Here is a 26,242-nt window from a genome sequence, read left to right as displayed (position 1 = left end):
TCAAAATAAAGATAGATATGAATAGAAATATTGCTGAAGGATTGCTGGAGGACTTGGGACATTTAGATATCACTTTTTTAGAACTCAGTAGCACTTCAGTAACTTCCAAGTGGCATGGACTGCATTCACTTACAAATTTTCAATTTCCTCCTTGGAGCATTAACTCGATATAGAAAAGATAAGAAAAGTAATAGAAAAGATAAAGGTTTTCTGCTGTAGAGTACCTTAAATATCCTGCATTTAGGGGACATCAGAAGCCTGCAGCAAAGTAAAGCCTACAGCTTCAGTTCTATCATGGATTCAAAATATATAGACAGAACTCAGCATAGGAAAACCAGCTTGCATAAGAGAATGAATGAATACAAGGGAATACATTCAAATGCATTTATAGGGCAGCACTCTCACACACTCTCTCACATTTCTTTCCCTAGGCCAAAAAAAAAAAAATAGTCAAGAACTCATTACTGCTTTAGTTATTAATTTAGTTTAGGAAGGAGTAACCCTCAGCTGCTTAACCAACTTGGCAACTCTACACCTGCTATGACATAGCTAACACTGACAAAAAAATAGAACTACTAAGCCTCTAGAAGCCTGAATAGGTACAGAGGGCAAAAGCATTACCTAGTTTAGCAACTAACCTTCTAATTCTCACAGTATCTTTTAACCATTTCCTATTTTCTAGCTGTCAATCAAAAACATTCAACAAATGTCTTGAATTCTTGAACCACAGAAAGTGAACTCTTAAAACTGAGTTTGTGAATGTTATAATTTTGAACAGGAGCCACAGTGCCAGCCCTGGAAGTGGTGATGCCAGCAGGTCTGCATGACCTGACTTTGGTAACTGAGGAGCAGGGCTATTCTTTAAGAGATCACAGAAACATGGAATAGCTTGGGTTGGAAGGGACCTCAGAGATCATCCCACTCCAACCCCTCTGCCAGGGGCAGGGACAATTTCCACTAGATCAGGTTGCTCAGGGCCCAAGCCAGTTGTGCTGTAAGTGTTGAAATGAGCCTTTTGGAAGGAAAGATTTTGTCCTTTGTGAAGACTATTTCATTAAAACAAATTAAAAACCATTCATTTCCAAATCATCAATCTTCAGTTTTCTCTCACTTCCAAACCTGAACTTTATATTACTTTCTATGTGTTCAGTGTATTTGAATATTTTACACAGACACGGATGTCATAATGTGAATTTTTTTTATGGCAGATTCAGCTGCTGAGCAATTAACACCTATATTCTGTCAGCTGCTGGTCACCATAGCCCTTTTCAGTAGTTGCAGCTATAGTTCAAAAAAGCATTTTTCTCAGTGGTTTTGAGAACAATACACGTGGAAGAGGACAGGAACAGGCAAAGTGGGAGAAGAACCTCACCTAGTTAACAAGTTCATTGAACTTCAGCTATGTATAGAGACTGTGGGTTTTCCAGGTCAGCAGAAGAAGAATTTTCACTGTGTCCCATTCTAAGTACCAAATGTTGATATCTGTCTGGTGGTGGGATATGTTTTCTGAGAGCATGCAGAGACACAGAGTCCCTTTGTCAATCATGCTACCTTGAAAAGTGGCAGACCTTAACTTGATAGGATTAAGTATTTCCTTTTAGGAAAACCCTTATCCTTCAGAAGTAGGCACCCTATCTTTGGCTGAAGTCTCAGAGGCACAAAATTACACTATATAACCCTGGGAGGGGAAGACAGCAGCATCAACAACAAAAACCAGATAGGAGGATCAGTTTAGTACATCCAGAAGTGAATTCTATACATCTATTCTATTCTATATATTCCCTAAAAAAACATCCACAGTCATCCTGCAACTCTTGCAGAATCCCAACAATCCATAAGCAAATGTGTCTTGGCACCAGAGGAAGGGAATTAAGGTAAAACTTTCAATTAGAAGCCAACAGGCACTCTACAATTCTTAAGGATTAAGAATTAAGCCACAGAACAGGTCTGCCCATTTAATTTTCTTGACCTTCCTTAACAAACCTGTTCTTCTGATGTTATCAATTGAGATTTGATGTCTGTAAATTTCCTCACATATAGAACAATTTATTTGTGTAAGCCTATATACAATATCTGTATAAACTGCACTGACTTCTTAAATCTTGCAATCTGAGTGTCCACCTGCAATTAGAAGATTTTGGTTCAGTGTCTGTACTAAGGGTGTACTCCAGTTTTTAGGGAGAACTACAATTGTCTACTAAATAGTAACATCAAAGATCAAATCCCATCATTAAATTTCAAACTGCAGTGAACTATAAATAATTTTCTGATCTCAGGGGTTAGAACTGGAATCTTATCAACAGAATACTTAGGGGGCATATATCAATCCACGCTATTTCCAAGTCAAAACAAATGCTAAAGATCTATCTTCACACATAGTAGTGTGTTTAAAAATGTCGGAAATGTCAACCGCTTACATACTTTCATATTATCCCTAATTAATACAAATTGCATTTAATTTCACATTTAGTAAAACATATTGCTGCCCAAAATAAGGACTATAATTTTTATCAGCAATTATTATTACTGATGTATCAACACAATTATTTAAATTCAATGTATATAGAGGCAGAATCCATGCAAGCATTTACAGTTTTTGTTCCCTCTGTGTTTCTTCCCTAATTTTTGTGGCTTGGAGCTCCTCCAGATGCTGCCTCTGACTTTGTGGTTTTGTATTTGAGATCCCATCTCCTGATTCATTGCATTCCTTGATTGACAAACAGATCCAGATATGAAAACAAACAGTTACCTGTACATAACCTGTTCCTGACAGCTGCACTGCTAAGTTTCCCCTTCATATTGAATGTTCTGTTTCAGATTTGACCCATTTCTTGGGTCCCCGAGTTACTGTGTTTACTAAGCTATTTGGTAACTGGTGACATATGTGATCCCCACACTGCAAACTGCACTTCAGACTCACAGGATTTTCCTCTAGTCCCTCCCTCTTCATAAACTAAATTATTTTAAAAGAACATTGGGGTTTATATTTCCAAACTGATGTGCCTCCTAATTGAATGCAGAACACTTTCAAACTATTTTCCATTAGAAACCCACCTTTTTTTTCTGATTTTAATGCACAATTATAATACCTTCATTGGAAGATTAAAATTGTTTTACTAGAAGTAAAACCCGTTATTATGTTCTTTTTTAGTGGTTTTGTGTTGTATAATGCAGGGTGAATTATGTAAAACACACCAAACAGGATACTCTACAAGCTGCTACTTGCATGCTGCAAACAATCACAGTTTCACTGATAGACTGGGACTTAGCATCTTAAAATTCCTGTGGAAATCAAGTGCATTTTAAGGATTGGGTTTGATTATTTAATCAGACAACTTGCATTTTGCCCTGGCTAATTTGGAAGGCTGATAATATTTTACTCAAAAAGTAATTGTGCACCTGTTGTGATGGAAACCTGTTCAAACAAATCTTAATAGACATGAAGATTCATTCCCAACATGAGTGTGTTAGCCTCTCATTAGTACTATTCATGGGGCAACAAATTTTAAGCAAACCTTTTGAACAGGTCTCAGCTTAATCTTGGATAATTCTTCAAGAACATTTATGACAATACATCTAATATTAAACTTTGTTAAAATATATCGATACTGGTAAATATTAGGATATGTGTGTTAAACTAACAGCAATTAAAAGAAAAAAGGGTAGGAAAGACATGTTTGTAATAACATGGTTTCCATGTTACTAATGACAAAGATCCAGTTTTGATCAAGCTGTTGGCTATAAAACTATTAATATTGTTATCACAGAGAGTAATACCTACAATGAATTGATAGGATCAGGGCAGGCTATATCCTTCATAGGTTTGTGTTCCCTCAGTTCAGAAAAATTTCTACGGAAATTATTTCAATAAATCTCTCTATTTTCTTTAAAATTTATATACTGGTATTAATTGATTGATGGCACTTCATCTTTACAGTATTTTTGAAAAATTTCTCTAGTGGCAGTACATAACAAACCAAACCAAACCAAACAAAAAAATCAAACAAAAAACCCCAAGAAAACAAACAAAAAAAATGGGTTAAAATGGAAAATAGATTAATTATTTACTTTAACCAAACATAAACATCTCAAGAAGAAAAAGAACTGTTATTAATTCACTCAACAAGTAAGGTGACAGTATCATAAATGACCTGATTGGAGCAAGGGGATCATGATTAGCCTGAAATCACTCTAATGTTGGCAGGAGGAGGTGAAACTGAGGAAAATGAGCCCAGTTTGGCTGGATATGCCCTTTGGCAGAAAACTGTCAGGTGTCATTGCTCAGATCCTAAGTGAGGTGACACAGTTAAACAAATCAAGATATCTTGAAAAAAACACTGATAATTAACCTCTTCTAAAAGGTCAACTTGTTTAGAGGGGACAAGGACAGCCCTTCTTGTATTTCTTCTTCTATTCCTCATTGAGCTTAGCCTTGTGAGGCAGTGGCTGTGTCAGGTTGCACATTATGTTCTTGCCATTATCAGTTGCAGGGGAGTTACTAAATGTGCTCCTACTTCATTTTTTTCTCAATACTGATGCTGTGTGCCTTGAGTCTTGCAGATGACATTTCTGACTCACCTCACAGTTTGTTAAGCTTACAGTAAGGTATTTCTATTATCTCTTAAAAAAAAAAAAAATCTACGGTATCATCAGGACATCCTCATTACCACACAATATTTGCACATCAAGATTCCACTTCAAGACACAACCTTCCATTCAGAAATGGGGTTTAAAACCAACTGAAAGTGAAAAGGATCACCACAAAGGTTCTTGTTATTCAGTGCCAAAGTTTGATGTAGCTCAGAAAGTGATAATTTTATGCAAGAAGTTTCTTTCCTAACTAACTGCAAAGTAGACTGAGGAGAGTGACCAAAGTGCAGAAAAGCTTTCATATAAAGAATAAATAAATATACTGTTACTTTTCAACCTGGAAAAGGGACAGAGTGTAGTGAAACAGAGGACAGTTCATTCTAAGGATGTCCATTCCAAGACCTAGGGGACACCTGCAAGGTACTAGGTGCAAATATACACCATATTGCTAACTGCTGAGCTTATCCCCACAGACTCTGCAGCTGTCTGTTAAAGGGTTCAAAAGTGATTGGACACGTTCAATGATGATAATTCTATCAAGGGTCATTAAACTCAGATTACCACCTCTGAATCGAGCAACCCATTGATCATATTTTGTGGGAAATAGGAAGAACATACTGAGGAAATATTAGTGTTTGTTTGCCCTTTCCTTACACCCTTCCACAGGTTGAACAGTGCCCAGGGACAGAATGTTACAGGACATTGTGTTCTTTATATGGCATCTCAAGTTCCCTGAACATGAAACACCAATAACAAAAGACTGATAAAAGTACATGTGGAGGTTTCCACAGCATCCAAATTGACCAGAAAATGTTGGTCCTTTCTGTGCTGTGGCTATTTGTATTTTTGATAAATTGTCAGATAAATGCTGACATTCATCAATTTGTTAGAATTTGACTTTGTAAATCTACAGCAACAAAATGTCAAAAGCCCTGAAGCATAATGAAATACAAGAAATTGAGCTCCCACTTTTGTTTTAACAGTGCAAACCTATATCTACACTTCCTTTTCCATAAGAGGTTGTATATTAGCCATCACTAGGAGTTTTATTTTACTGAAGGTAAGAAACTTCATTGGCAGTTAAGACTGGAGTCAAAAGAAAATTTGCCACTGACATCCACTTTCAGAGCAGAAGGTTTTAAGTTCCAAGCAGTGATACATTCTTTAACATAGAAGCATTTCTACTGCAGTTAAAGGCCCTGTATTTATTACAGAAAGCAATGACTGATATACTGAAAATCTGTATATATATATATATATATATATACACCACCAGAACAACCTCCCAACAGAGGAAAATGGCAGATTTTTTTTAAAAAGTGGAGAAAACTGACTTGTGAGTTTTAGTTTATAGGCACTCTCTTTTCTGCTGAAAAAAAATTCGATGGCAGTTGAAAATAAACACATTTTAATACCGTACATTTTCTTGTCACTAATTGTAAAAAAATAAAAAATGGATCACATTCAAGAAGGCAGTCTGTTCTAATACGCAAAAGAAATGTATTGCTGTTTTAGTTCCTTATTATTAGCATCATTATCCATCTTGTTGCTTTTTCCCATGAACAGTTGATACTATTTCTTACAACATTATTTGGGACATATTTCAAAAAACCCAGAATATAAGTGGGCTGTCAAATTTATTTCAGTCTAGTACAGAGTTCATGCATTGACCTCTGAATAGCTAAGTTTAGAAATATACACTGATAAGGTAAAAAACATATAGATTTCTGTGATTGTGGTAAGCAAAAAATTCTTTGTGTGCCTGGAACCAAAGGGCATGCATCCTGCTTGATGTTTTTTATTAAATATATTCAACAATATGGAAAACTTGATTTATGTGAAAGGTTGATTACAGTATAATTTATAGTTCTGGAGTTTTAAGAACTAGAAATGGTAATAGTCATTAACTTTCAACATTAGAAGTAGGCATGATTGTGAGAGGTGGCACTGAAATACAAACCTCTCACCAAAAGATTCGAGCAACAAAAATGTTTGGCTTTTTTTAATGTGATAAACACACTTTCAATCCTGCCAAGATTATATGTACATAATTTTAACACTATCACTATGTACAATGAGCAGTCCAATTTCTTCCACAGAACTACTCTCTCTCTGTACAGCTGGGGGTATGTATGTTTAAATCCAGACTCTGAAGAAACATATTTAAATTAAAAATAAAAAAGCCAAGAAAAAAATTAGATAATATAGTGGAATGTGTTTCATATTGGTGATTAGTCTAATTGTGGTGGCATCTTGACCACAACAAATATATACAATAGGGCTTGGTAAGTTAAACCAAAATATTTTTCTTTTTGGAATTCATTACCTTGTTCTAGCAAATTTGACTAAAGGGCATGCAAACATTAACTGTTGGAAGTGCTTATGAAATATTCAGGCATTCAAATGTCTTAATTTAGAAGGTCAGGTTAGACCTGGAAGCACAGCCCCTGTACCATGTTAGACAAAGTGCTAGTGGCTGGAGTAATGGCAAAACAAAAGTACTGCTCTGATCTGGAGAGCTGCAACACAAAGATAAATATATCACTTCATTGGATCATGGCAATAAATTCATTATGAAAAACCTTTATAGCCTGTGGTATATTCCTAATCAGGGCCAATTTCTTGAGGATTTGGGTGTAGGGGTTCTGGACTGTGCTGTTTAGTTGAATGTTTTCATTGGTTTCACTAATTGGAACCAGTTGATTCTTTTTCCTGTGTATTGATTTTTTAAATCCTAGCAGTTAACAATGATTCTAATGTATCATAACACTTTAGATCTTAATCATATAGTGGGGCTTCTGCTTGTAGCTTTTGTTTGAGTTTTAATTAAGAAGACCTTGTGTCTCAAAGCCTGAGCTGGGTTTTTAATTGCTAGTATGTATATCACACAGACTTCAAAAGAAATAAAATATGTTTATAACAGAGAGCACAAAGGGGAGCTTTGAAATGTCTATAGCCATACAAAGTGACATAATTAAAAACCTCTGAGTGCCTCTGTGATATAAGACTTATATATATTTATTTATACATATTTATGAAGCAGACTGTTATATACCCTTAGACTTCATGAGAAAGAATTTTCAGCAATTATACTGAAAAATAATTATTACAAATTCAGACTACGGTGTTGATCAGGGCTAAATAAAAACAGATTTATTTTCCTCAAAATGGACTTCACATTTGATATAGTGAAGCAAGGAACACCTGAAAGCTCATCTGTGAAAACAAATTCTATGAAATAGAAGGAAAACTAACATTTAAAAATGTTTTGTAAACCATGCATGTTTTTTAAAAAATTAATTCACTGTAAAAACCACAACTTTCTCAAGGATTCATTCATGCATAACTCTTTCCAAGACTATTCCAGAAATGGAGAGTGTTAAATTACTGGATTCAAACAGTTGTGCCTCACTGTCCTCTTCCAGTCATTAATACACACAAAAAATGCTCATAGAAGACACCTCCTCATGTCTCTCCTGTTCTCTTACCAGGGACAAATACCTTTTCCAAAATTGTTTGTGGATATCTTACAAGAAGGCTATCAAGTGGGTGAAGTTGTTTCATCATACTAAATTCAACTTTTCCTAGGAAACAGGAATGTTGCCTCCCACCTACCCAAACATTTTGATGCCATTAAATGTGCACATGCCATAAAAAACAGGGTTTAGACTCATACAAATATAAAAGGAGATGGGATAAGCACGGGGAGCATAATGGAAACAGCCTTGTGTGCTGGATAAAGCCATGGACATCAATCTCTCACCTCCCCAAAATAGAGTCTACTGTACAAAGACAGCATGTGACATTCAAGTCACAATGCCCATAAATACTGAGTCCAGTTGTAAACAGCACGGATGGAAGGCAGAGGACTAACCTGCAGCACAGTGGCTGCTGACCCAGGAGTCACTCTCCTCTCAGGCTGCTAGACCAATTCTGACCCTTCCACGATAACAGCATTGCTTAAGTTACTCAGAGACTGACCTTTCTTATTTGATCTTCAAAGACTCTGCATGCTGAGAAAGACCATTGCAGGCTATTTCAGTAGGACAACTGCCTGATGCATGCAAGACCTGCTATTCCAGAGATTTATATTTGGAACAGAAACAGAAAACTTAAAACAGACTCTGTATAGTGATAAATGATGCTACTCTGCCTAGCTGTGGCTGCTGCAGAAAAGCTAGATAACCAAGCAACAGAAATACATGCAGTGAGGGAGGGTGAGGACAGAGCTCTGAGCACCCAAATATCTGGAAATCAAGAAAAGAGCCCTGCCCCACTTTGTTTATTCAAATATGTAATAACAACAATTAGAATGAAAAGTATTTCCTGATCCTAATTTTTATACAAAAGAAACCAAATACTGCAAAAGCCAGATGTAAGCCTAACAAATTGCTTGTATACCTTAAATAAATCTATTTGCATGCACACTCTGGCAAATAGCATACAATCTAATGATTTGCACAGACAGCTCAGGGTTTTTTTTTTCCAGGTGAGCAAGGCATTTAACTCAGGTCAACTGCTTCAGAGACCTTTGAAAATTTGACCTATGTGTTTCATTTATAAACATATCAAATGAACAAGCAGGCTTATTTAACCACTGGAATTTGGCTACAAAGCATTCTGCCAGATTCTCCTCAGTTTCATGCAACCTCCCTGAAGTCAATGGCTTGTTTGGCTGGAATTCAAGGAAGAATCTGGACCATTATCAATAACTGAAATCCTAATAAAGAAACTCAGAAAAAGCAATTTTACAAGTGAAGCACACTATGCAAGAGTAATTGTGAACAGGAACAATCCCACACTGAGAAAAAATGAATTATTCACTGTTTGTTACTTTTGTATTGGCCTCTATTGTCTGAATTAATAGATATAGTTTATAATTATATCTTGATTAACACTATTGTGTTCTAAATATAGAAGGTAAAGCAAGAAAATACCGTTTTTATTTGTTTCTCTCAGCCAATTATCTTTTCTTCTTGTCTGTGTGCTTCCCAAACATGAATAGAAACAGTTTGTGTCAGTGGTACATTTTTTTTTTCCTGCTTTCATCCTTTTTTCTGGCACTGATTCTTAGTGAACTGCCTTCCCACAACCAAGATGCTAGTCTTTCACTGAAGGGGGAGGGCTGTGGTTGTGCAGACACAGAGGAAGAATATGTGCTCAGGTTATCCTCAGTGAGAACAACGCCTTCTCTCTAAAATAAACAACTCCCAGTAACAGTCAGTGCAAAGAGCAGCTCCTCACAGGACCACACCTTCCTTTCTTATAACCAGGATTTTTTTTTTTCCCTAATGAACTCATTTATTTATTTTTACCACACCATTTCATGTCTTTAAGTTAGGCTCTCAATAATATGAACAGAAATTCTGCACAAGGGCAATTCAATAAAATTATTTAGCATCTAATGGAAATTAAGAAAAAATATATTTGATCTCCCAAAGACAACAGGTTTTCAAATGTAGTTCCTTCAGATCTCAGAATGCCCTGCCAGTTACCTTGATGGAAATTCAATCATCACTATGAAAATGAACTTCATGATTGTGGAATCTATCACCTTGAACAATGAAAGGATTTATTTTAAAATATGATTCCCCTACTTTGTTTTGTTTCCTTCATGTAATCAAGCTTTCATGCTGCCATGTACTAGGTTGTTTTTTTGTTTCAGGGTTTTTGGTTTCTTCCATTCTGAGCTGATTTAAAGTACACAAATGCTAATAGAAGTTAATAGCAGACTCTTGGGTTAATAGTGGTTTTATTGGCTCAGAGGTAAGCAGCCTGGAGACAGTGGTTAGGCCATGGGTTTGGGAGCCCAAAGGGAAGGAAGGATTCCCACTTCAGACCTGTTCCTACTCCAGCTGTGTAACCCTGTACCTAGTTTTCTTCTTCTATAAAACCACACTAATGCCTTTGTCAAGAGGTTTGAAGTGTAGAGCACAACATAACAGCAACCATTACTTGTTCTCCATGTTGGTCCTATTTTTAAAAAATTAAATGCAGCTGCAGTAGCAAAGATTCAGCATCTCATCTTGCTGGAAGCCAGCAAGCAGCATGGATGAATATCACAGATATTGTGACAACTTAAGGACAGGTTACACAGGAAACAGGATGTGGAAACTAACTGAGGGACTAGCAACACATAAAATGTGCTGAGCCTAATCTGATGATCCTTTTAATACAGCTAATAGGCTATTCCCCTGGAAAAGGTAGTAGAGAATTCTTCCAAATGTGAGTGAGAGTGCTTTGTAGGTAGATGAGAAAAGGATGAGAGGCAAGAACTCTACCCACTCACTCTGCAGAGAACACATATATGCTAAGAAAACAAGAGGAGCGACGTAAATCCAGAGAAACAAACCTTTCTTTTTCAATAAATGAGAAGCCATTAGAAAGCATTTTGTGCCATATAAAAGAATAAAGAACATTATTCTGCATTGTTAGTGATGGCACCTCTTTTAAATTTGATTCGCTAATAGCATTCAAGTAGTTTCTATTTAAAGACTAAGTAGCTATATTTTGCAATTAATAGACAATAATAATTCAACTGGCATTCAATGTTTTCCACACTATTAAGAGACAATATGACTTTAAATAGATTGTGATTTCAAGACAATTTTGGGGGATTTTACTGCAGTCAATTTTAACATGTTCTTGCAGAATTTTATGCTATGGTCTGTCACTGACATTACTGTGGGATTTCTTACCTAACATATATGGATTGTCACAATTCTACCAGAAAAATCAGGAGAATCCAATAGATTTTTGGTCCTGAAGGAACCAATTATAACTTACTTATTAAAAAAAGCCAATCTTTCATCTATTTGTATAATAAAAAGTAAAAAAAATTGAACTATCCTGAATTTCCCCGGTGTAATTTTAAATCCCTAAGCATCAATTTTCATCAAATAGAATACTTTTTTTTTTTTTACATTAAAGAATTTTACAGAAAGCATTTATTAATATTATGAACATGACTCTTTCTTTCCACACCTATGTAGTTGCAGTTTAACAAAATTGTACAAATGAAAATAAATAAATCTTGGGAACTTTGTATACTCCTCAAGCATGTGGAGTTATGACCCCTTCTTACAGCACCAAAAAAAGTACATGTTAAATTTGTTGCTTAATCAATAACACTGAATTTATTCTTACTAAGAAAATGCATGGAAGAATTGATGGGTGGGAAAAACACTTCAAGTTTTCTAGCTAGTACTTAATTGTCAAGAGAATTCTACTTTTCCTGGCATGCTGGCTCAAGAAATAAGGAGAATACAGGAAATTATTGCCCACATATACAACAAATTCGCACTGATTTCAGTAAGACCCAAATTTTATCCAGACCTGCTCTTTCTCTGCATAACGGCATTAACAGAACCAATTATATTTTTCAATTTTGAATCAAAGAATAGCAATGACACAATTACCACCTTTTATAACCTGAAAGCTATCTCTACACACAGTTTCTGCAACTGGGAAGAAGTAGTACCAAGTACTGGTAACTCTGCATTTCTTCCTCTTCCTCTGCTCAGAGATCTATGCTGATGTCAGTGAATTAATGTAACTCACCTGGTGTTTTGTGATACTATCCCTGATACTGCCTATAACTGATTGTGACATACTCCATCTTTTTTGGCACATTCATCCATCATTTCGAAGATAAATGTTAAAAACTGGGGTGAGTTGCCTGGAAAGCATGGCACCCTCTAGTCATGACAGCTATTTCTATTACTTTTTCTGAACTTTCAAAAATCATCAATCCCCTTCTTAAAATATATGCAAACATTTAAAATTTGATCTAGTGAGATACCTTTAATTTCTCCAAGGAGATCACTTGTGTTTAATTTTTCCATCTTCTCCTTCCAGTCTTTAGAAAGTAGCTTTTCCATACAGGATGAATCTATTTAGGGAACAAAAAAAAAAAAAAAAAAGAATTATGAAACATATTCTTACAGGAAAACAGGTACCACCTTCATTTTAAAACTGTTCTCCCAGTACCAGTCGAACCATAGCTGAGAAAGGAAATGATCTCGCAGCCAAACAGAGTTCTTATTTAACTGCATTTTAAATCCAAAGTAATTCCCCTGAGGTTAATGGAGTTACTATGGATTTAACAAGGGTCTAATTGAAAGGAAAACTTCGTTGAGGATTTATGCATGCTAACTGCCAATTTACATGCATAGATTGCCAATGTATATACGAATTCTGTCTTTTTCATTTGAGAATGATTGTACACTCGAAATTATACATGAAGATTTAGTAGCTTTTTTTGGAAATTTGGCACACAGTGACATCTGAAACCCATTTTTATACCCATGTCAATGCAGAAGTTATTCACATAATGTCTCCATGGAATTCATGAAAGCACTCTACATATTCGATGTTCACAGTATCAGAAATTTTCTCTGTACGCTACAAACAACATGCAATGATTAGAAGATCAGCTCTCATGACAAGAACTTCAGAATGCATTTCAAGGCTTTGCCCCAGCCTGGGAGGCCTTCTGTAGGCAAAACTGACACTCAAGTCATTACACTTTGGAGAAAGTAAAAGATTGGCCCTAGAAAGGTTCTAGTGATCACATCCCAATCCCACAACAAAATTTTATATTGAGCATAACAGACTTCAATAAATTTTAAAGGTTTTTTCCAGTTCCTAAATTAAACTAGTTTGCTCTGATGTCTAAATTATAGATAACCTTGCAGATACCTAGAAAAGGTGATTTTTAAGCTAGAAATTCTTATGAAGGGAGCCTACAAGACTGCAAATTCTCCTGGAGGGAGCCTACAAGAAACATGGAGAGCGAGTGTTTACAAGAGAACATAGTGACAGGTCAAGGGGGAATGGCTTCAAACTGAAAGAGAGCAGGTTTAGATTAGATATTAGGAGAAAATTCTTTACTGTGAAGGTGATGAGGAACTGGAAGAGGTTGCCCAGAGAAGCTGTGCATGCCCCATCCCTGGCAGTGTTCAAGACCAGACTGGATGGGGCTCTGAGCAACCTGATGTAGTGAAAGATGTCCCTGCCCACAGCAGGGAGTTGGAATAAAATCATCTTTAAGGTCCCTTCCCACTCAGGCCATTCTATGATTCTGTGGTTAATGTGATGTGGGGTTTTTATTATTTTTAAGGAGCACAATTCAGATTACTAAACAATTATCAAGAAAACTTCACAAACAACTCAACACTTATTTTTCCTTCCCAGTTAGCAATAATAAAATCTGTTAAACTCTTTGTGCTTAACTTTCACCCATAGGCAGACTCACCAATAATGTCTGTGCTGAGCTCCTTATAAGCCCTTAGGCCCAGTTTACCAAATAATAATCCAAATTTTGATTATTTTTGTACTGGTCCTACTCCAGTCACGAATTAACAGCGGGTTGTAGGAGAAGGCAAAATTCAATCTAACTTAACTTCCACTGAATTACTGACAGACTAAGGTCAAATCGCAGCTGAAATTCTCATTTCAGCAGTCCCAGCAGAAGCACTCACACATGTGAAAGCAAAAGCAAAAAGCTCAGATTTAAGAATGGCAACACAGATCATATCATTGCAACGGGTAACAGTTTGTTCTGCTTCAGAGGATTCCAAAAATACTCAGAGGGAGGAGAGACATTCAAAGAGGTCACAAAAGGAGGAGTTAAAGGCTTAGGGAGAAGTTTAAGGAAGAAAATAGTCATATGGCCAATTGTATTTAAGGGTACAAGTAATTTCAGCCTAAAATATCATTAGTGTAACTCATTTGACATAAACAAACAAAAACCCCAAACAAAACAAAAACCAGTTGAAAGCAAACCAAACTATAACTATCAAGAGATCAAAGATCAGGTTTTAATTGCCACACATTTTTACCATGCAAGCCTCCATGGAAAGACAACACAGCTCATAAATATTTTTGAAGTAATATTTCAGCAGAAAAGCTAATTTATTTACTAATTATATCTTTCTATGAAAGAGACAAAATTAAGGAGCTGTAAGTTGCAATAGGCAGTGTTAAAATACTAGTTATATAATAACAATTTACTTTTAACAATTACAGGCACTTATTACTTTTATGAGTTCTGGCCTGATAATAGGAGAATCAAGAAATAACCATCAATTATCAATAGAACATTATAATTTGTCCTTTTTTGTGATATCATGATTAGTTTAAAAAGAGGGTTCTGTGTTTCTCCCCTGCCAAAATTTCAGACCCCAGATCCCTGAAAAAAAAAAAAAAAGCTTTAGAATTTTATTTTGATGTTTGCTCTAAGTTATATATTCTACTGCTTTTAACTAAGATGCTTTCCTCAATTCACACAAAGACAAAAATAGATTCCAATAAAGAAGGAAAAAAAAGAAATAACTAGCATTTTACTGGAGTTGATAAAATACTTTCCTCAAAACACTTCTTTTATTTCTTCCCTCACTGTTCCTAAGAACACCCATGCTTATCTGTAGTGTTCTTATATTATGTAAGGGCAAAAAATGTATTTCTAAAGACAGACTGGGAAAGAGCTAGATTGGAAAACAGGTCTATTTGTGTGCCTTTTTGATATAATCACATTGCTAGTTAGAATTTTTCTCCTCAAATGGCTGAAAAATTCCTTAAGAAAGAGTTCTTTTAACACCCCTATCTCATTCAAATTCCGTGTTCTGGATCTGACCACACAATTTATAGCTACTGTATTTTGCTATTGGGATGATTACAAAAATGATTACACAATGAGCCTTTTAATAAATTTTTTATATCATTGTAAAAGCAGCACTGTGAAAATCCTGTAAATTTTCAATTACTATGTTTATCCTGCATAATTTTCCAAATTTAAAATATGGGGTTAAAAGCCCTCTGAAGGTCCTCCACATTAGACCCAAAACTAAATATAAAGGCTTATACTTGAAAGGCATGACTCCCCTCAAGTTCTGTATTGTGTTCACAAACACACATTTTGAAAAGGTTTGTGAATCAGAAGGGGATTTTTTTTTTCCTTTCTGTACTGAAAATTAATTTTTTCGGAGATATAAAATCAAATAAAATCATATAAATATACAGAGATTTCTTCTGACATCAGTAAAACGTCTTCATCCATATTGACTCATTTTCTGATTTGATTCATTATAGAAACAAAACATCGACTTGGAATCCAGCACTGAGCAGTGAAGAAAGGAGCCCGAATTCACATCTGCACTGCATCACTTTCCCTGCACTGCTTCTGCACCATTCCAAAACCCTGTGCATCCCGACATTTTCAAAATTCAGGGGTACTCTTGCTAAAGACAATTATAAAAGAAGCAATGAAAGAAATTAGCATTTATACATTTTTAGCTCTTCTCACTGACTTTATAAGCCACAGTTAGGCTTATGCTGCAAAGTAACATATTTTCTACTGGCACATGTAGGATCAAACTCGTGAAGTTGCACCGGAGCAATTTATTCTATTAAAAAACACACAGCTTCTCTTCCTTTATATTCTTCTCTTGTCAACTAGGAAAAAATTTCCTTCAAGGACAGCAAACAGGTTAAGTATAATTATGATGACTAAATTAAATCATTGAGTATTATTTAATATCACGGTTTGTTACATACTTAGTTAGCAATTTTAATTGTAAACTAAAGGAGTTTAAAGTACTGTGAGAATCTTGTTAGACATGACAGTTTTGCAAAGGTGAATGAGAAGAGGATGTTAAAAGATATATATAATCAGTGAGGGGAAAAAAAAGCTGAGGGGGGAAAAAAAAACCCTAGGTGTTAGATGAAAAGGATCTCTTCACAATGACAAAGCATCGATGAAAAGAATTAACATTTGTCCGTTGGGTAATCAATCAGTCATGGAATGGATGGAATCCAGCTCTTTGTTGCACGGCTGGTGATGAAGAACGAGCGTGTTAGCTATCACAGCCAAGCTCTCAAGTTCTTCTGACTGAATGAAAGTCATCTTGTTTGAATCAGGACTAGCTTTTGCCTCTTGTCTCATCCTTATTCTCCCCTGTTTTCAGTTCTGGTTTTTTTTCCCCTTTTAATTTCACTATTATATTCTTCAAGAAGTTACCCCAACTATAGCTTACATGAATACTGTATGACCTGACAGTGGCCTGTACCCATCCTCATTGATTTTGGGGGGTTATTCCTTTTTTTTTCTTTTCTTAATTCGCTGAAGTAGCCTCCTATTACTTTCTTTGAAATACAGAGGAAAAAAAAAAAAAAAAAGACGTTCATGCCATGTGTGAGTTTTTGTTTTTTTATGGTAAAGTCATACATAAAAGAAAACCTAAATGTGAGAGTGCAGCAGCAAAACTTCAAAGCCCTGACTGTCAGACATTATTATTTCAAATCAGCTTTGACTTTTTGAGACTTAATAAAACACTATAGTACAGACTGGCATATTTATAACACCTATGCCAGTGATCAACTGAACTGTCTTATTCTTTCTACTGTGCAGTGCCTTGTTATTTCTTTTATAATAAGCTTCCCTCAAAACATGTTGTAACAATACTGCAAACTGCTAATTATTATTGATATGAGTTCTAAAACATGACTTGCTTTGCATACAATTCTTTTTGAATACACACATTACTTTGTGACAGAAGACAAAAGCACATTGATTTATTAATAATGATTGCAAATGCACAGCAAGTTCATAAACAATACAGAAATATAATTCAATCAAAGGTATAGGTGACATATTTCTACGTGCATCTGAATTGTTACATTTCAAGGAAAGAGACTGGGAAAGACAAGGTAGAGGATTTAGAAGAGAAATCAGGCATGCTGCAAGAGAAAATGCTCTAAAACATGATCAGATTCACAGTAGGAAGAGGATGAAGTTCTTTTCTGCACTTCAGAAGAATGACACTACAGAACTAAAGGCATCTTTGTCTCTATTTCAGGACTAAGTCTATAGTTACATCCTATTATAATTTAGTAGATATTGTTAAAAATAAAAATATCACATTTGAGCAGGGTTTGGGACTAAATATCAATTTGCAAGTTCCTTCATCTCTAATGTTCTATATTCCCCAAACTACTCTTCATTGCATTTATTTGCCTTCAGCTCCAAGGAAGAAAAGGTGTCCTTTGGACCAGCCTTTGTCAAATGAGCTCACATGCCTCATTCAAGTCTGTATAAGAAAAACAGCACAAGTGGAATTAGCCTGTCAGCACCTACGAAATATTTGTTTGAGAAAAAGTATTGTGTGGGTCTTTTCTTTCTTTGAAAGAATGTTAAATAAGATTATGAACTCCTTGTGACAGACATTTGTGTGCTTACTAGGCCTATTGCACTTGATTCCTTTTACATGAGAGCTGGCTTTTTTTCCCCCAAAACCAACTAAATTGCAAATTAACATTACAGTGACTACCATTTTTGGCCTGATTCCTCTTGCACCTTTGCATATCTCACCCCATGCTTCAAGTGCAAAAGTGTTTTTTTCAGGTGGGTGAAACTAAGGACATGATATCTAAAATAATAATTCAATACATCACAGATTTAAAAGAGGAAGATTTGTTTCAATATTTTTCACAGAATATGAAATCTTCTGAGTAGAAAAATCTAAATGAAACCAGTGCAGAAATTTCTGAATAATAGTCAAGCAGAATTTAGATTTACTCTAGTCAATCTTTGTTACTTACAATTAAACTAAAATACCAGGTCCATTGTTGCTATTATTAGAGCCAGATATTAAAATTGTGAAATATTCAGAAAATTGAGTATGTCTTTTAAAAACCTGTCATGAGTTTTAATACACCTGAGTTGGGATATTTAGTTAGCATTATGTTTAGTTTAGATATTTATTCCTCTCTGAGTACATGGCAACAGCTTGTTTATGTGTCTTTTGTGAGTTCATTGCCAATCAGATCTCCTTGAGATAAAGAACCACCTAGTATAAAATGAAATCATAAAAATATTTCTTCATTTTCGTGGTTCATGTTATGTGTTTTAAAATTATATGCAAACTCTAACATTTCAGTATCAAAGAGAAAAGAAAAAGGTTAATTTAATTCACTTTGAAAGAATACAATATTATTATCTTCGAAAAATTCAAAATTAAATTAAGGACTTCATGTTTTCATTCACTACTTGAAAAATAAAATGTAGTTTAACCATGACTATTAGAAACTTAACTGCTGGATGGTACATCTATTTTGTTTTAATCCAAAGATGTAACATTTGTGTAACATTACTAAAATAGATTTTTTGTTGCCATAGTTCCTTTTTTTCTTCTTTCAAACACAGATTTTCCTTTTCTGTCTTGATAAACTTTAAATAAAAGGAGACAGCAACAATACAAAACTAATCAAAAATCAGCCTGAAGGCTTAACATCCCTATTTGCAATATTCTGCCACTGCCTCTTGCTCATAAGCAGCTTGACTTCAATCTTGCTGTCAGTGGAGCAGCAGGTCAGGAGAATCTCATCTCATCCTTCTCAATTTCCACACCATTCTTGTATCATAATTAATTGTCATGGTCTAACAGAAAATTAAAATATAAGGCATTTCAACACATTGTTAGCCAGTGAATCGATCTCTTTGGCAAAATTTTCAAGAATTTCTCAATACAATAAGTTCTCCAAATTCAAGTTCTTGAAAAGCAAAAAACACAGTCACAACATAAAAATGAGCAGCGTGACATTTAGAAGAGGAAAATGTGCTAATTCATTTTGCTTTTTTTTTATTGCAAACTACAAATAAATAAAACCTTTCCTAAATTCTATGTCTTGCTTGGGATGTTAAGGAGACAAATAATCCTGGTCAGTCACTCGTTCCCTTCTCTCATATTGACTCTTTACTATCAAACTATGCAGAAATTGGTTTTTTGGGTTTTTGGGGGTTTTTGTTTTTTGGGGTTTTTTTTGTTTAAAAAGGAGAGGGGAAAAAAATAGACAAAAAACCAAAAAAACAACAAACAAAACCTAACCAAACAAACACAAAAAAAGCAAAAAGCACTGCCTAAATTCAATTATATGCAGAAGGCAGTGAGCTCACCATAGATGTTTTCTTGCAAGATCAATGATAGAAATGCTACTGAGATCTGACTACCAAACACTGTTTGGTTTAGGACAGGGAACCAGGCAGATCTGCCAATTGCTGCACATTTTTTCATAGTGACAAGATTTCCACAATATGATAAAATTAGAACCGTAAGAGCTTGGAGAGGTCTCTTAACTTTTAATTAAAACTCTCCAAGATCACTAAAAATAATTAGGCATTAAAATGTTCTGGTTTTCCTCTGAATTCATTTGCACTACTTGAATGGTCTAGATCTCACATGAAACAACAGACATTCTAAACAGAAACACTGGAATTTAGCTGGGGGTGGTTTCCAGACCTGCTTTTTATGATGTAGCTAGTGGGAAAAACTGTTGAGTCTGAACTTTTACCAATGCTGCCTAAAATGGTTTGTTTCAACAGGAACTCTGTAGTGCAAAGAGCAGAATTCTGCCCAGTGCAAAACTCTAGATAAAAAGGAGTTTCAATTTCATGGAAAAGAACAGCCCAAGATACAGCCCTGACTTTTATTTTTATTTATTTATTAAAAAGCAGGACCTTTAACCTTGCAAATGTTTTTGTTCTCTTAAAATAACTCATACAATGCTATATGCCATACTATTTTTAGAAAAGCAACAAGAGAAAGCATGCTTTTCCCATACAGCAGGGCACTGATATAAACATCAACACAGATGCTCTGTGAGAGAGAGCTGGCCTTCTCAAGCACTTGATCATTAAGGAATGCACCAACTGTTTTAGATAATCTCGTGCCAGCTCCAGTTCTGCTCCACACTCCCCTTTGGGAGTGGCAAATCTTGTCCTGCTCCTAATTCTTCATTTTACTCACTCCTCCATTCTGCTTTTTTTTTTCCTTTCCCCCTTAGAACAGAGGGAAAAAGGCATTGTGTGCCAAGCAAGGCAAGACTAGAATCACTTCCCCAAACAGAGCAAAACTTTCAGACAATTAACCCTCCCCTCTTCTTTCAGATAAATTACTAAGTATAAAATGCAATCTGTTTCCTTTGTTTACTCAATATGAACAATTTGTAAATGACTCAAGGATGAAATTCAGAAAATGTTGTGCTAAATTAGAACCATTATAAACATGCTAATGACTGCTCAACTAAAACATGCAGGATCAGTGTGAAGAAATATATTTAGTTCCTGTGAAATACAGTTGTATTGCCTCAGAACTATTTGGTCACTTAATTGTATATGATTACTTCAGGAAAATGTTAATTTCATGAACACTGCACTAGACAATACACTCTGTATGTCAAAAGAAGCTTTCTCATGTGTCAGTGTAATTGCTTGGATGCAATGTTTTGGCATATTAGTACAAGAGAAATATCTTTTAAGTCTATTAAAATTACATGTACATTTCATTCCTCCACTTAAAATCTCCATTCTATGATAAGCTGTATTTTACTGTTAGATTGGCTGTATTCATTGAAGTTATTTCCTTATTTGCATTACAATGGTAATACACAGTATATTACATGTACTCACCTATCCTCTAAATATCTGCACCTCTATTTACTTTCCAAGTGAACATATAATATGTACAAGAGAAAGTCCCTTTAGGGTTTAAACAACAGCAATCAGGGATAGAGAGGAAAAAGGGAGCACAATTTGCTTGCAATCCCCAGCAAAAAGACTATATAAACTGATATGAAAAAGGAGAATGATACTCTTATTTTCCTGTCTCTTGCTATGCACATACTAGCAAAGTAATGAAATCAATAGGATTTGCAATGCTTGTTATTTTGGGAAGGGAGATAAGTTGTATTAATGGAAGCAGATCTCAATTTTCATTATTTTCTTTGCCTCCACATCCTCACATCTTTCTTTATTGAACAGCTCTAGATTTTCTCTTATTTTTTTTTCTCAGAGTGGAAAAGAACAGACTAAGCCAATATCTGAGCTAGAACTCAGCATAGCTCCATCACAGCTCACTTAGTCTTCAAAAGATTTGAAATGTCTCCCAATATATGGCCTAATTATTCTTTCTCATAATTTCATATCTCTGTACATTGTTACAGCCTTTTTATAACCCTAAACAATTCACTCTCATCTTTGGCATTCACTCTTCTCAAATACTTCTGAGCTGAAGTGGCATTCTTCTCCTTATTACTCAAACAAGTATTAAGAGTGTAATATTTAAATGTGTCTTTGTTAAACTGCTCTGGAAAAAAAAATCACGCACCATATGTTTTTTGGACATGGAGCATCTCTCTTTTAAAAATTAATTTCCCTAGTAGCTCAAGAAGTTGCAGATGGAATGCCAGGATGTGTACAGCTCTGTACTAAACCCAGGCATTTTATTAAAGACAGGGGGGCAGATTTTCTCTGAACATTGCACAACTCCTCTTGGACCAAGCTGATGCAAGTAGAGGATACCATCTCAACTTGAGGAATTCTCTGGTAGCACAAATAGATATTTATGTTATTGCTCCTTCTATCAAGTACACCATCTGAGTACTGTATCTTTTAACAAGGTAGAAGTTCTGCAAAATTAATATGAAGGCATTAGGCAAAGTTTTGAGGATAAAAAGCACCTTAAACAAAAGGTAGTACAAAAATCAAAAGTGTGGAGGCTCCTTCACACCAGGTTAGTTTCAGAGAATTGAGGGAATGGGAGTGAGGGGACTTTCTGAAAAGCAAGGAAAATCAGTTTCTATTAAACTGATTAATGTTCCTTGCAAAATTTGTGACACCAGATGACTTATGAACAAAACCTGAATGATTCAAAAGACCTCTATTTTGTTCCCCCAAATCATGTTCTACTCATTACCCTAATAATGCAGTAATAAACATCTGTTTAATTATTTGAAGGCTTCTTAATATTGTGTATAAAAATCTTAACGCAGCTCGTACATAAAATATTCTGAAATTAAAACAATTGTATAACAAAAAGAATTTTTCATGAGAAATCCTTAAGCGTTTTTGTATGTAAAAATAAAATACAAAGAAAGCAAAATAATATGCTCTTGATTTGAAATTACTTCAAACAAGAATGCAAAGGAATGAAAACAATAGCTAGAATCTCCTTTCTATTTACCATTTCTGAAGGTCTCTATGGCACATGATGCAATCTTTTCTAGGACACTAAAATCCACTGACAAAATCAGTTCTGTAGCCCCTTTTTTACTATTAAAATTTTGACCTAAACACATTCTCATATCCTATATAAACATAAATAACAAGCAAGCAAGAATTTCCTGAGCTAATTCAAACGAACAGAGCTTTAAAAGGTTTACAAATCTCACAAGCATCAGTCCACTTAACCATACACTTAAAGAACTATTTAGTGGGAAAATATTTCTAAGACCACGGAGTTCAAGTATTAACCTAGTACTGCCATGGATATATATACTTCTGGAATAACAGCTGAGAAAAGATTTTAGAAAAGAAGGCACTAATGTCTTCAAGAATAATGTTCTCGCATTTTCATTTCCCTATATACATAGAGGAGAAAATTAACCATCATTTTTATTCCTATAAAAGAACATTATTAATTTTTTAAAGTCAAGTAATGGAAAGATATGGAAATCTTAGAATTAACGTTCCCCAGGAAATCCTAATTTGGCCCCTGTGTACATTATGATATATTCTTTAAATATTTTTTAAAATGTACACAATTTTTGTATGGTACTCTTGCTATATTCAGCACATGGGATAATCCCAGATGAAAGCAGAAACTGGAGCTGCAGAGCAAATGAGGCTGCTGCCCATGCAGTCATTGGCTATGTTTCATTGCAAAAGTTCAAAGAAACTAAATGAATGAGGGAGAGAACTGCAAAAGGAGAAATGATGGGTCGCAGTTTCATTCTCTGGGAGCTCGTTTGAAAAAAACTTGGGGCTTTATTTGAGGAACTGCTGAACATTCACAGCTGCAGCTGTGTCAATGTAAAGTAAATGTAAAGATTGAGGCTATAATATATATAACTATATATAAACTGCTGCACAAAGTTAGGTCCCCTGGAAAAGAATCAGGGCCTAAGCACCTCAAGCTGAACAACCAAGAAATCAATGACGTTTCTAAAGTCATATTCTTAGTCTCACACCTGTGAAGTTGGCATCCTGACTACATTTTTTTCCTCTTAATAAAGATTTGGAGAAGATAATTTGTTTGTAGCACATTTACTGAATATTCTGAGGGGGGAAAAAAAACCCCACAACCAACCAACCTAGCCAATTGTGTAATATCCACATCTTCTGAGCACAGCTTGAATAATAAGCAATTAATAGACACTAAAGCTTCAGGCTGACCAGTAAAAACATAACAAGGTATTGGTAGTTTCACATTCATGAGGGATCATCCTGTTAGTGAACTGGATGAATTAGAATTCTTCTTCAGGAAAAGCTATTGCTTATTCATTTAAGAAAATTATACTTCTCTACATGGAAACAAAAATTGGTTTCATTTTAATATGTTTTAAGTTCTGTTGGGCAGCTGAAGAAAGCTTTCACCACTTAGGCAGACATAGTGCAAAATTAAAGATTTGAAACCTGTTTAAACCTGTGGTTATATACACAGGTATATAAACAGACTTTTATAAATTAGATTTAGCAGCCAGATTTGAAAGCAATGCCAATTTGAAGGATACTGATCACTCCAAATTAAAGACAGAGTGACCAAGAAATAGTTCCTGCACACTGGACTTCAGGAAATAAAAGCATCAATGATAATAAAGCAGTGCATGTTGCACCCTGTCCTGGTGCAGCAAAACAGAATAACCCTGTTTTGCTCTCCCAACAGAGCAAATCTTGACACCCTCATGCACAGGCTGACAGATTTCTAAGAGGTCCCTCTTTGCTTAGAGCAAGCACTGTCACACTTCCATGCACCTAATTGACACAACAGAAAATAATTTTTGCCCCCAAAGCTGGACCAAAAAATTTATCATCATAAACATCTTCTCAAAATATGCAACATAGTAATACAATAAATATCAGAGTAGAAAAAATTGAGGTCATTTGTAAACATCTGAGCTATTTAATAATACTTTAAAATCTGCTACACAAAAGGAAAAAACTTATTCAGTGTAATTAAATTTTCACAGCTACATAGAAAGGAAACTACAGTTAAGTTCATACTACCTATATCAAGCTATTTTAAATTCCTACTGTGCTACTAAACATTCTTTCTTTTCCAGAATCCTCCTCACTACAAAAAAGAACTAGTCCATGGAGCTCAATTATGCCACAACCTTCACTAAAATTTATATTGAAGGTAAAAAAGACAATTTATACAATTGCTGTATTAAACATTTAGTCTTCTTGCTTTTGTTGATTTAATCCAGCCTCTACAGTTACAAGGAGTTTAAATTTATGAGGCGAATTTTAGCTGCATAACTCCCCAGGAAATTTAAGCATGCATGAAATTCTACACAGCTATTTTGAAATTGTAGATTAATGTTGGTTTATGATATACTCTTTACCCAAATGCAAAAGAATCTAACACAGGCTTAATTGTTTTGATGTTTTGTTGGATTTTCTACACATTAAGGGTGGGTAGAAAACTGCACGTTATCAGAACAGAAGATTATTAATTTGTAAATTCTGGTATTCCAAAGAACAGGACAGGCAGGAAATATATTTATTTGAATGCTAAATGACATAGTATATTAAAAAATCATTACATTCACAGGCTCTTCAGAGTAGGAAGGGAGTCACTCAGATCATTGGCCCTGCACAGGACACCCCAAGAGTCACACCCTGTTCTTGAGAGCAGTGTCCAAACACTCTTGAGCTCTGCCAGGCTCAGAGCTGTGACTGCTGCCCCAGAGAGCTGTTCAGTGCCCAAACACCCTCTGGCTGAGGAACCTTTTCCTGATACTCAACCTAAACCTCTCTTGACACAACTTCATGGCATTTCCTCGTGTCCTGCCACTGAGCACCACAGAGAAGAGATCAGTGCCTGCCCCTCCTCATCCCCTCATGAGGAAGCTGCAGATGTGATGAGGGTCTAATATTGCCTTATTAATTTAAATTTGTTACCAAATTCAGTTCTTGAGTAACAGGCTAAGATTTGATTCCTTTTGCATTCAATAATCACAGATTAATGCACTTCATGCACTTGTGCTCTAGGAGTAACAAAATTCACAACAGCAACTGTAAATTTCTTAATTTTAATAATAGTCCTTACACTATACTTACATTATACTTCCTTTTAAAGCATCTTCAGCAAGGGCACTGCACGATTCCTAAGGTTTTTTATGTACAAAGCCTGGATGTATGGACTTCATAAAGAAAAGATAATGTGTTCACAACTATTTGAATGTGCAATGCCAAGGCCTGCTACTATCAAACCAAAGGCAGAAGTTTGGGCTGCTGCCAGGTTCTCCACGTGCTAAGAGTTTGGTCCACCTAATTTGTGTTTACATCCATTAAATCGAGATCAATCTCTTACTCTTTGGTTCCCTTTTCACTGTCTTTACTCCACATGAAAATTATTTCACTGTGCTTTTTATCTTGATGTTACTCACAAAACTTACTGTATCTAGACAACTGCACAGTCTTTCTGTCAACTAACCACTTCTGTAATCTCCAGGCTGCAAACCTGCCTGAACTCTCCTCCTGCATTTGCCCTCACACTATTAATATAATCATGAGCACTAGGAAGGCAGAATCTCAAACATTGCAAGTTACACGTCTCTGGTTCCTGAAGCTTTTTTTAAACACTTATTTATG

At 35.2% G+C, this 26,242-nt stretch overlaps 1 protein-coding gene across 11 annotated transcripts in view; it reads right to left on the bottom strand.

The window, feature by feature from the left end:
• SOX6 (SRY-box transcription factor 6) overlaps window positions 1-26,242 on the bottom strand; it is a 369,092-nt gene that overhangs the window by 159,024 nt on the left and 183,826 nt on the right. For all 11 annotated transcript variants that reach the window (XM_079307926.1, XM_079307922.1, XM_079307919.1 and 8 more), the window contains one exon: window positions 12,392-12,481. In XM_079307926.1, coding sequence (XP_079164052.1) covers window positions 12,392-12,481 — 90 coding nt within the window. The remainder of the gene's footprint in view (window positions 1-12,391; window positions 12,482-26,242) is intronic.

Source organism: Erithacus rubecula (assembly GCF_903797595.1).
Source record: "Erithacus rubecula genome assembly, chromosome: 6".
NCBI classification, from domain to species: Eukaryota; Metazoa; Chordata; class Aves; order Passeriformes; family Muscicapidae; genus Erithacus; species Erithacus rubecula.
Note: the sequence above shows the minus strand (reverse complement) of the source record. Positions and strands in the feature narration are given on the sequence as shown.